General features: G+C 27.3%; 1 protein-coding gene across 2 annotated transcripts in view; it reads right to left on the bottom strand.

Annotated features, from left to right (window-relative positions):
* The window catches only part of LOC100196995 (dnaJ homolog subfamily C member 5), a 42,879-nt gene that overhangs the window by 11,454 nt on the left and 18,080 nt on the right, over positions 1-13,345 (bottom strand). For both annotated transcript variants that reach the window (XM_065798122.1, XM_065798123.1), the window contains exons 2-4: positions 9,559-9,634; positions 9,359-9,415; positions 651-761 (exon numbers count right to left, since the gene is read on the bottom strand). In XM_065798122.1, the coding sequence (XP_065654194.1) occupies positions 651-761; positions 9,359-9,415; positions 9,559-9,634 (244 nt within the window). The remainder of the gene's footprint in view (positions 1-650; positions 762-9,358; positions 9,416-9,558; positions 9,635-13,345) is intronic.

Raw genomic sequence — 13,345 nt, 5'->3', positions numbered from 1 at the left:
ATATTTATACCATCATAGGTCTTTACGCGTCATCAGTTTATAACTGTTTGTAAATGTCCCGCACGATTGTATATATATACAGTTATTATTAAAGTGAAAATATATTGATTTGATTTGATTTGATTTCCACACCAATATTAAATATCTTAAAATTGTAATTAAAAAATAATAATTTTATAAACCAAATTTTACCTAATATTACAAAATTTTACCTAAATATTTTACCTAATATTACAAAATTTGATTTGTACATGATTCAATTTGTACATATCAAAATTCAATATTCAAAAATAAATCAAAACGTTTTTGCATATTCACTTTATTTTCATACACAAAATGTGTAAGATCACAAGACATAGGACAGATTTATAAAATAAGAGAGTAAAAAAACCACATATGCCTTAAGGGAGAAATAGTACATGTGCAAATGTGCACTATATGAAGAAAAGCAATGGGATCAAACCCTAATAATTTTTAATTATGAAATAGTACAAAAATCACTCAAAACACTACAGCCCTTAGTCAGAAAGAAACTATTTTATTATTATCAACTGTTTTAAAAATATTTACCTCTTCAACAAACTGTTCAGCTATGTATAAAAATATCTACCTATTCACCAAACTGTTCAGCTATGTATAAAAATATTTACCTCTTCACCAAACTGTTCAGCTATGTATAGGCCCATTGATCCATATCTATCATAGATTTCTTTTTTGTTTGGATCTGAGAGAATAGCGTGAGCATGATTGATTGCTTTGAACTGTAAAAATAATAAAATATATAATATCAACCTACCTATCTTTATCTATATTTATATATATATATATACATATGTTTATAGAGTTGTGTTGTATTCTGATGGATTTAATACAGCTCTTTGTCGGTTTAAGAGTGATTAATATTTATAAAATAGATCAAAATATATTAAATATTTACACGAAAAAACACGAATTTTTATGGGACTTTCATGCTATCCGGCAATCATTCAGCCATATATTTAAAGTCATTAAAGTAAAAACTGTTAAAAAAAAAATACAAAAATGCATTGCAACGAGATCAAACGTCAGTTTTCACGCCAAACGGGAATTTATTTAACCAGTGTCAAAATTTGACAGCAAAAACGTTTTTCTGTGCCTACATGCTGAAACCAATTCACTTTTTTTATTTAACTAAGGTTCTTTATTGTATGTCGAAATAAAATACTTCTCAATTTATGCAAAGGTTACACATTTTTGAGGATGGGTTATAGGGTTGACATTTTTTAACAATACTCCACTTAATTATCGGTTAAATGCCTGCTTACTTTTTTTCTAGATCTCCTTTGAAAGTTCAGTTTCGTTTGTATACCTGACCAAGTTAAATGATTTCTGTGGTTTGCAAACCTGATCTTAAAGGAGTTTTTGCTAATACCAATATAAGATTTCTTAGCATGATTGACGTTAGGTAGTGTTATAGTAGCCTTATAAACAATATTTTTAGTTAGACATTGATCTAAACGACATGTAGCTCTATCTATACAGTTGCATTTTCTAACATTATTGGTATCTTTATTGCACAAAATGTGTTGGTTGTGGGACTTAATAATGGTACTGATATTTGGCATGCAGCTGTAACTTATTTTGATGGTGTTTCTGTTAAAGATCTTATGCAGTTTGTAGTGTGATGGAAAATATAAGTCGAAAGGAGGATTAAACCATATGTTTTCTTTGCGTCTATTAGTGTCACTAATAGACGCAAACAAAACATTTAACCTAAACTAGGATGATATCAGATATTGTTGCAATGTCCAGACTTTACAAGGGCTTCTTTGTAAATAGGAGCAGAGTTTTCAAAAATTATTATGCTGGAGGAGTTAGATGACAATCTTTGTTTAATAGAGGTTGGCAGCTGCTTTAAAATACTTGTTATTTTTGTATATTTTACCAGGCAACTTTGTATTTTTCTATAATGGTTTTTATTTTAATGATATTAATTATATGGCTGAATGATTGCCGAATGGCATGAAACTCAAAGTCTTATAAAAAAGTTGTATTTTTTTCATTTAATTATTTAATACATATAAATAAATAAATATATATATATATATATATATATATATATATATATATATATATATATATATATATATATATATATACACATACACACATATAAATATATAACGATTGTCATAAAAGTCATAGTTGTTATTTTCAAACTGGAGTTTTGTGCTTAACTTAACTCAGCATATATGCAATACCCCCCTCAAAAAATTAAAAAAATTAAAATTAATTTTCAAACATACTTTTACTCTCAAGCGCTAAATACATGGGAGGGAAGTTTTATTAATTTTTCTTACTTACTATGAGCTTACTAAGATCCCTGATTAATTAATTTTTATTTATTAACAAAAACCTCAAATAAAAAAAAAATAAAAAAAAAACTTTAAGCGTTAACTATTCTTAAAATATTGAAAATATAAATTCACTGACAAAAATAAATACTTTCAGTCAAATCAGGCTTAAAAAAATGGTTGACCAATAAAAAAAATATTGTAAATATTAATTTGGCAGAAAATAAGCTTTTACTTCCACTACCAAATAAATAATATTCCTCACCATAGTATAAAACTTATATAAGTTACAGGGCTTGCGATGAAGCAGCGCGATCGTGCTCCGCTTGTAAAACGCGCCCGTAAACGGTATTTTCAAACGCTCTAGGCGTGATAAACAACGCTCGTTCAGCTTATAACGAGCGTACAAAATAACGCTCGTCCAATAGTTCGGGATTATTTTTTTATTTTCATAAAATATTTAAAAAAGATTTTTTATTAAAGATATTCTTATTATCAAAGCACTGATATAAAATATAAAAAGCACTAAGTCGTTCTTTTTTGCACTAACGTAATGAATGAGCAGTTTGAAGTCGTTAATAGTCACTAATTTCAATAATGGAATGTGCACGTGGAAACACAATGTGAATACAAAAATGCGCAAATAAAATAAGAATAGAAAATTAGAAAACCATTATAAGAAAATTGAAACTGCAGAGTATTTTTAATCTTGTGAAAATATCAAGTAAGATTTATTTGATTTATTGTTTGTAATATTCCACACATCGTTAATAATAAAAATAAATATTAATATTAGAGTGATTTTTAAAATTAGTTTTTGTTCACAGTATAGGTTTATTATTAACTATTATTTATTTTAACTCAAATTTAAAACGATTCTATTGTTTAGAATGTTCGCAATCAAGGACATTCGAAAAAGAAACAAAGTAACAATGTCAACATTTATTAAACAGTTTGGCTTGGAAGAAATAAAGTTTTTATCCACGCATTTTAAAACACCATTGGAACATTCCAATTTTAATGAAAAGTTAGTTTTCCAAGATAGGAAACTTTTTTTGATTCATTCAAGAACCAATTTTGAAGCAATGGTACGCAATCGCCAGACAGGAGAAATTTGGAGGTCGACGTGATTGTACAAAAAGTCAAAGTTTCCTAATTTATTAAAAGTTATATCGATTATCTTCGCAATTTCCGGATCAAACTCAAGAGTGGAGCGAATGTTTAGCACAGTAACTAGCATATTATCAGATCAACGTTTATCTATGAATCACGACACTCTAAATGATAGCATTATGATATTAGGAAACCATGGAAGCTGGTCAAAAGAAGAAATAGTCCTGATTAAAAAGCGAGCAAAAGAAATTTATTTGAATAAGAGACGAGTGGTTCAAGTTGATGATGATCCAGTTGACTATATGACAACAGCAACAACATTGATTACAAATCAAATTTTTGATGACGATGATGAAATAGACAGTGCTGATAAAGACATGACTGATGAATTAGCTGCATTCAGTTTTGACAATGTAGAAGAGGAAACACCGTTGACAAAAGTTGAGGGGAAAATCTGTTATTTAACTTATAATGAATAGTTTTTAAAAAAGAAGATTTTCAAATTATTCTTGTGTTATTTTTTTAAGATAAAAAAAACGTAATTTAAAAAAGAAATTTTAGAAAAAAATTAAATAATTAATTTGAATGAAAAATATCAAGAAATATAAAAACCATTAACCGTTAATTAAGTTTACAGCGTAACATTTTAAAATACATATATCAAAACAACGAAGCGAAACTAAGTCACTAAATTATACTTCAATACTAAATCAATAAGAAGTTGCGTTTCTGTTTGATATTATGTTTTTATAACATAAATAGTTAAAAATAAAATCGCAATCATGTATAAAAATCTACTTCGTTGTAGTAGTTTCATGAGTGTGATACTAATTCAAACATTTTTTGACGAAATAATTATGTAACAAATAAAAATAGATATAAAAAATAAAAAGCTTTTTATGAGCATCACCTTCAGCAATCTTCATGATCGCGCTCGCCGACATTATCTCGAGCGCACATAATCACGCTCGATGAAAACATATTCTAATTTTACGAGCGCCATATAATACGCTTGACGATTTTCTTCATCACAAGTCCTGTATAAGTATATCAAATAAAACTTTTTAACTTCTTTCTTTAAAAAATCACGAAGAAATCTACGGCAGGGGTTCCCAACCCTGTGCTCACGGGCACCGTGGCGCCTGCAGAATGATTTGTATGTACCCACCACTATTCGGCAGTGAAAATTTTATTTCATAAATATTATCTTGTACACACAGAAAACCTGAAGTAGTCATGCATTCCTACCGTCCTGATTGAAATTAGGTGGTGCCCGCCACCATATCGATACTTTAGAATGTGGTCTAGAGTACAAAAAAGTTGGGAACCCCTGGTCTTTACTAAATCCACAAATAAAACCCATATATGATATGTCATATTATGAATGGTAAAGAGATAAATATAAAAAGTTAGTTGTGTTTACAAATTCCATATTTAATCAAGTTGCCTAATACAATACTAATCTAATTATGGATAAACGATAGTGGATGTTAGTAGTCAAAAAAGTAGCCTAATAATACAAATGCCCATTATTGCACACCAGTGTAAAAAATAAAAAATAACTGCATTAGGAATACAATAAACATAAAAGCATCGCTTATTTTAGTACAGCACACAATCGCTTTAAAACTTTTGACAAAAACAAAAATAGCATTAATGAATAATTTTGCTGAATATATAACAAGCTACAACCTAAAAGGTTTTTTTTTAAGTCATTCTGGTTTATTGTGATGTCAATAACACTAAATAATCACTATTTTCTTTTAACAATATTATTTTGAAAAATTGGATAGACCTTTCACATTTTAATCTTTTCACATCTTTTAATATGTTTCTATTTAATCACATCTTTTCACAAATCTAGTCACATCTTTTAATATGTTTCATAACCTAAAGATATTTATAAAGATTTTTATTTATTAGTTTTACTGCTCTCTCCACAGATCGAGAATTATCTGACAACAATTAAAAAGTTTCAAGTTTTGATTTAAAAGTTGTTTTTTTGTTGAGATTTTTAAAAATTATTTAAAGAGCTGTCAGAGATTCAGCTTCATTAGAATTTAAAAAAACAGTAATATTTGCTGTATCAACAATATACATTGATGCAGGGCATGTGAAGATGGTGTTGTATAACAGCTGTTAATGTTTAAAATTGTCAAACTAGCCTAAAGAGTTTAAAGACCTAAAGAGAGCATCATAGTCTGGCAAAGAATTCCAAGAGTTTTTAGTAACTCTTGCTAAAGAAGTTATTACATTAAAAACACTTAAATCTCTGCAAAAATCCATCGCCTGTTATTGCAATGATCTTTCTTAGTCTTTCCTAGATATGTTTTTGGTTCGGTAAAAAGTTTTGGGTTCCCTCTTCGATGAAAGATGAAAATCCAACAGTAAACAAGATAATGAAACAAGAGTCAACATTCTACACATGTTTTCTTATAATGCTCTTATTTTTATACTTTTAATTAATGCTTTATTTTATGCTTTTTTTTTTCTTCTAGATTTTGATTTTCATTCAACAGCATGGAATTTCATTATGGAAAATTGTAATGCAAACAAAATGAACTTTTGTATACTTTAAAACAATGCACTAAACATTTTTGTTTTGAATCATGACTAATTGAATGATTTTGTAAAGAACTGACTAGCATCTTACTGTTTTCCAAAGTGCCTTTTAGCAACCACATTGCACAGTAATCTTGAACATTTAGATATTGCAGATGATTTAGGTGATGGTTCTTCAGTCCTAACATACAAAATTTGCATTGGTAGCGCCAGTACATAACTTTGTGATGTCGTTTCACATTCATTTTTATTAAATCTTAATATCCATATTAGGATCATGCTAATTGTTTGATTGATATTCTTTTTCTTACTTTTTTCTCTAGCAATTGTTTTTTATTAATTATATCAATTTGAAATATTTCAGTGCTTTTAGTTTTTGGCGTTTGATTTTTTAAATATTCACTATCAAAGGTGGTACCTAAAAATTTTTTTAATGAAGCGTTTTAGTATTTTTATTACTCTTATAATATAATATACTTGTTAAGATAACTCTTTAATAATATCAAATATATAAGTTTTATGAAAACGTAAAGAAAAAATTTATACCCAACTCTAACTAATTACAAATTAACTCAACTAAATAAAACTTAACTTTCTTAATTTGAAATTATTTGTTATCAATTAAGTGTGATGTTATACAACTCTGAGAACTCTTACATTTCACATTAAAAAATTTCAATGATAATAAAAGTATTTTGAATCTGTTAAACTAATTTTGATTCATTTAACAAAAGAATTACAGAAAAATTAATATTCATTTATACCATAAAATTATAGCTTACAATATAAAATAATATGGAATTAAATACTATAGTATAATTTTTATTTATTTAGTATATAACTTATAACATAAAAATATCACATGAGGTTATAATAAAATTATTTGTTTAGCACTAAGTTAAAAACAAATATTAAATATAAAAATTAACTAGATTTTTTCTAACCTATTATTGCAAGCTATTATAGAAGTCCACAATCACAATAAGACAAACCAAACAAATGCGCAAAATCGTAATCACAATATTCCTTGCTTTTGCTAGCATTTTTTCACACTTAGCTTATAACTTACAGTACTTAATGGTACACTTGTCACTTTTTAAATAACTTTAGAGAATTAATATCTTTTACTCCATAGATTTTTTTGAAAATATGATATGAATATTGAATAACTTTTTTTATAAGATGTAAATATAAAAGTATCTGAGTTAAAGTTACATTTATAAGTATTAGGCATTTTCATTATCCAATGAAATCTCGTAACAAAACTTGATGGAACTACAAATACATTTTAATCAAATACAAACCTAAAAACTTTTTTAATCAAATAATAATAAAAACTCAAAAATTTAGCCTATTATTACCAAATACAAAAACATATATTTGACCTCAAACCTGGTGTTTGTTTATTAAAAACATAAATACTGTTAAAACAAAAATTGCAACTTAAAGTATTTTAAACAACAACTTTGGTAATCCCATTATGAATTTATGCCTATTAGATTTTTACACAGCTATTGAGCTTAAAATGTAAGATCAAAGACTTACTCAAATCACTAAACAGTCATCATTTTATTTTAATTTATACTTGTTGAAATTTTTCCAGGGTGATTCATATTAAATCTTACTTCTGTCAGTTGCTTAATATATAATAATCTTAATTAAATAATTCCTTGACATTCATATCACTCCAGCTTCTGTATCTAATGTGAATTTCCTTCTACAGCTTGTGGCCCGGACAACATACCTGTTATTGTCTTGCAGAAATGTTCTCCGGAGCTGTCGTCTATATTCTCAAAACTATTCAACAAGTGCTTATCAGAGTCTTGTTTTCCAGCCTGCTGCAAAGCGGCATCTGTTATCCCTATCTTCAAAAATTCTGGAGAGCAATCTGATTCATCTAACTACCGTCCCATAAGTCTTCTTCCTATCATAAGCAAGGTTTTTGAATCTCTAATTAACAAAAACTTAATTTCTCATCTTGAATCTAATAACTTACATTCTGACCATCAATATGGATTTCGATCTTCTCGCTCTACAGCTGATTTGCTAACAGTAATAACTGATAGGTTTTATCGTGTATTAGATAAAGGTGGAGAGGTTAAGGCCATCGTTCTTGACATTTCAAAAGCTTTTGATAAAGTTTGGCATGCTGGTCTTCTCCATAAGCTTTCTTCTTATGGTGTATCCGGCAACATCTTTAAGATTATTGAATCCTTCCTTTCCAATTGTAGTATAAAAGTTGTCCTCGATGGAGTATAAAAGTTGTCCTCTTCTTATTCTGTAACTTCAGGGGTTCCTCAAGGTTCTATCCTTGGCCCTATACTCTTCTTAATTTACATTAACGATCTTCGAGATATTCTCACATCTAAGGTGGCATTGTTTGCTGATGATACTACCATTTATTCTTGTCGTGATAAGAAACCAACACCCTCTGATTGCTTGGAGGGGGCATTTGAGCTTGAAAAGGATCTCACTTCTGCTACAGCATGGGGCTCACAGTGGCTGGTGAACTTCAATACAGATAAAATATGATGCCATTTTTCTTTTAAACAAGGTGCAAAAACGCATTGTAAACATACTTTGACCTGCTCTTGCAGCCAACCTCCAACCATTATCACATCGTCATAATGTTGCTTCTCTTTCTCTTTTCTACAAATACTATAATGGGCACTGCTCTAAAGAGCTAGCGTCTCTTGTGCCATCAACTAAAATTCATTATCGTGTTACTCGTCATTCAATTAATTCTCATCCTTTTTCTGTGACTGTTCCTAAGTGCTCCAAAAACGCTTATTCGTCTAGTTTTTTTCCTCGAACATCAGCTCTTTGGAATTCGCTTCCTTCATCATACTTTCCTGATTCATATAATTTGCAATTCTTTAAGTCGTCCATCAATTGTTATCTTGCTCTACAATCTTCATCTTTTCTTTTTCAGTAACTTCCACCTTTTATTAGTGGCTGCTGCAGACTTGTTGGAAGCAAAGATGTTTAAAAAAAAATCTCCACCTGATCCACCTTTTTGGTCAGGTGTAAAAAATTTTTTCAACCTTATAGAAATACTAGATAAATTTCAACAAAAATTTAGGAAATGACTAAATGATACCATTTTAAAAAATCATTCTACATTCAGGGAGATTTATGGCAGTAGGTAAACATTGAGAGAGATCTTCAAACTTTTTTAAGCTTAAGGCAAATTAAAAGTTCTATGCAAAAGTTTTTTATCTGTTATTTTTTTTTGGCTACCAATTTGTTTAAACTTATAATTGAAAAAAAACAAAAAAACAAAAACAATAAATAGAACAATACAATACTAACAAAAATAAAGATACTGTAGACAAAAAGTTATAAAATACTTTTTCTGTTGCTTCTGGATCATCTCGATTTTTGTCTGGGTGATGCTTTAAAGCCATCTAATATAATCAAAAATGAAAATAAATATGCATATGTACAATAATAAAATTCCCTGCATATTGTGGAAAATAATATTTGCAAATATAATACCATTATACTATAAAACACATGATACTATGGACATTATAGTATAATTTAGTACCTTCCGATAAGCTTTCTTAATTTGATCTGGTGTAGCATCTCTCTCTATGCCAAGTAACACGTAAAAATCAGCTTGTCTAATAATAATAAAAAAAAAGAGTTTTAAAACATACTATACTGTCATACTTTATTTTTATATTATTTATAATAGAAACTTATTTTTTAAAATCTATTTATCAAGGTGTTCCAAAAAGACCTAACCGTTGTTACAGAGCACCAAGGAGAGCATTTTATTTGGAAGTTTACACGCTCCTTGCCGATGTCACTGTACTCGTTATTATATTTATTTAAAAAGACTTTTGTAATTAAACCTTGAATAAATGAGTTGTAAAGTTTTTAATAGTTTAAAGCTACATTTTTATTTTTACTCAGATTTTGTTTCTATTTGTTTCTTTACTGTTGAGTGAACTCAAGAGATGAGATATTTAGTTAAAATGACAACAAAAATTGATAGAATAAAAAGGCGCTTGTTAGCTGCGGTATTTAGCAGTACAACCCCAAAAAACTTTTTAAATGGGAGAAGGAATATTTAGTTACAATGCCAACAAGAATTGATAGAATAAAAAGTTGCTTGTTTGCTGCTGAAAATGATCCAAAAAGAGGGAAGGGGAAGTTTTGCTTTTAATACAGATGTTGAACAAAAAAAAAAAGCCTCAGCCATTACCTGTCCCTGATTCACAGTAATACAACGTAAGTCAATGGAGTTTTATGTGACAAAAAAATAAGTAAAGACTTTGTAAAGCAGGCCACAGATGAGTATATTGTAAAAATGTAATATTTGTTTTTGTATAAAAAATTATAAACTTTTTCTTCAACTTTTATTGAAGTCAAGTTCAAATTAATCTGTAAACAGATGTTTCAATGTTGTTTCTATTACTTCATTACTATGGGGTTTAAAAAAAATGATAAAATCATTTGCAATCAAGTTTAAAAATAAATGAAAAATTTAGCAAATCATAATTTCTTAGTTATTCTAAGGATATCAACATCAAAGTCCATATTAAAATAAATGGATATGAACTTAAAAAAATTCCACAATGCGCGCACTTAACTGAGCATTACTCATCAAAACAACAAAGAGTTACATATCTATTTCTTAAACGCCCATGGTATACCTATTAAGTGACATATCAATGCTGATTTTAACTGGTTATACAGGTTTGGGTGCCTAAACTAAACTAAATTTTTTTTTATTATAACAGCAAATTTGTCACAAAACAAGTCAAAATAAAAAGATTCATTATTACTTATTGTCTTGCTGCTTTGTACCATTTTTTTTAAAATTGCTGTAATAAAAACATTAACTTGTTTTAAAATGCGTTTGATGTATGATTCCTCTCACATACATTTATCACAGCTAAAATTTACAATGCAAAAACTTTCTTTAAAGACTAAACTCTCTTTAAAGATTCCTCTCATTTTAAATACTAGTAAAATTGCAGTAAAAATATAAACAAGGTGTTGAATAATAAAATAAATAAGTAAATTAAAACTTAATAACATGAATATTGGGCTTTTATTTAATGTTTTCCTCCATTTGAAATAGTATCACGTTTTGTGATGTTAATGTGACCTCATGGATAGGATCAGTTTAAAATTATGACTATTACAAAAAAAAAAAATCTCAATAGTGCATATTACATAGTTGTGTTATATAAAATAATAATAAAATAAATTGGTTAATATTGGTTGACAAAAAAAAAACCTAACATTTTTTATAAACCAATAAAAACAAATTAGCTATTTTTGTATGTTTAAAAAGCATTGGGAAATTAAATACAGTGAAAAAAAATAATAACAATAATTCTAATTTTTACAGAAAAAAAAATCACACGACTTGAACTATTGGGAAACAAATTTATGTATCAAATTATTTCATGTTTCACTTGGTTCACAGTGCAAGAACTTTTTCAAGATTTGTGTTTGAGGGATATAGAGTTAAGAGAGGATTGTGGCATTTTTAAAATGAGTAGCCTCCTCAACTTAAGTGGCTCCTTCAGCTTTAAAGTAGCAAATACAGTAAAAAAAATTTTTATTTTATTTCTTTTCAATTTATAGCAAGTATTTAATATATTAAAGGAATGTGATCTGGTTAAAAAATTATTGAATTAAGATGTACCTCGCTTAAATGAAGATAAAATTATGATGTATCTTACTTAAATGAAGCTTTTACCTACTAGTTAAGATATTATTAAATAAAAATAATTTAAATAAACAAAAGAAACTATTTATGTTAACACTTTTTTTAATTATTGAAAGTTTTTAATGATATTTATAATTATTGGGAGTTCATTAATGCATAATTTATATTTTTATAAATTTTTTAAGTTTGTAGTTAAGTTAGTTAAGTTTGACTTTTTGAGATTACTAATAAATATTGCTCATGAGTAAATATTGCTCCTGCATAGACATTTATTTGTGACACAGCGTGTAATTAAACAAAAATAATTAATTTTTTTATTTTAAATTAATTATATATAGGAATGAGAAATACTAAAATTGATTCGATTTTACACAAAGTTTGCATAGTTTAGCACCATTTTACAAATTCTGACATATTTTATCTTATCTTGTGAATTTTTAATAACTATAGTATTTTATTTGTATAGCAGAATTAAGACACTTTGTGTATTTTTTATTTTTATTTTGAATAGATTTTATAATCTGTAATAAACATCTTCATGGGTTACACCGTTGCCCTAGGTTAGTTTAAAAGATCAAACTGAAATACTAATAAAACTAAATGCATTCTCTAAAACTAAAGTTGTCAAGAAAACAGGGTACAGACAGTAAGCAGTTTGTACTACTACATAAACTACTTATAAAGCAGTAATTGACTAAAATGATTAATTTTAGGTATACAGAAATTGCGTTTCACGGAACCAAATTTTGTGCAAAATTTCTGTGTCACATTTTTTAAACTTTTTTTTTTTAGGTAGCATCAGATAAACATTTTTTAAAAGTGTCACTTTTTAGAAACATATATAGAGCTAGACTATTTTTGAAAAAAAGAATAGTTAAACAATTTTATATGACATTTATGTTGGTAAATTTTGTATTGAGTTTATTGATTTTGAAAATTAGGTTGTTGTTCTCACATCAAGTTATTGTTGAAGATATGCTCAGATAATTTACAAACCTATCCAATTTTTGATGCACATTTCTTATGTACTTGCCAAATTTCATAGAAAACAAAAATGTAGCAGTTTTTCAGAATTTGTTAACAGCGGATATGGGGGCAGATTTGTATAACTTTTTTTTTTCATTTGATAATATTTTATTAAGATATTTGTTGATTTTTTTAATCACAAGTTTATAGTTAAATATGAAGTTGTATATTTAAAAAATCTATAACTTTATATCTAAATTTAAACATATAATTTCATGTTTAACTTAAAACTTCCTTAAAAAAAAAGTAAATTCACTAAATGGTAAATGTAAATCTAAACAAAATAACAGTGCATTTTAATATATTTACATTATTACATATATTATATACATATATATCAAGCCTTGTAGGTCCATGCCTAAAGTAATTTTTTTAGACAACTTGACCATGTTTTTATACAGAAAGCGTTTTAAGAATTTGCGGCAAAACAAAGCAATAAGAAACTAAAGAATAAAACAGCAACTTGAAGAAAAGAACTGAAGACGAAATAGAAAATCTAAATAAAAGAAGCTAAAAAAAATTTAATAATACAAAAAGAAAATTTTTGTCAAAAAAATAATATACCTTATATATTTTATTCTTTTTACTTTCTTATTTTTTAGGCGTTTATTATTTTCTA

This window comes from Hydra vulgaris, chromosome 05 (genome assembly GCF_038396675.1).
Source record: "Hydra vulgaris chromosome 05, alternate assembly HydraT2T_AEP".
NCBI lineage: Eukaryota > Metazoa > Cnidaria > Hydrozoa > Anthoathecata > Hydridae > Hydra > Hydra vulgaris.
This window is presented reverse-complemented; position numbering and strand designations above follow the sequence as displayed.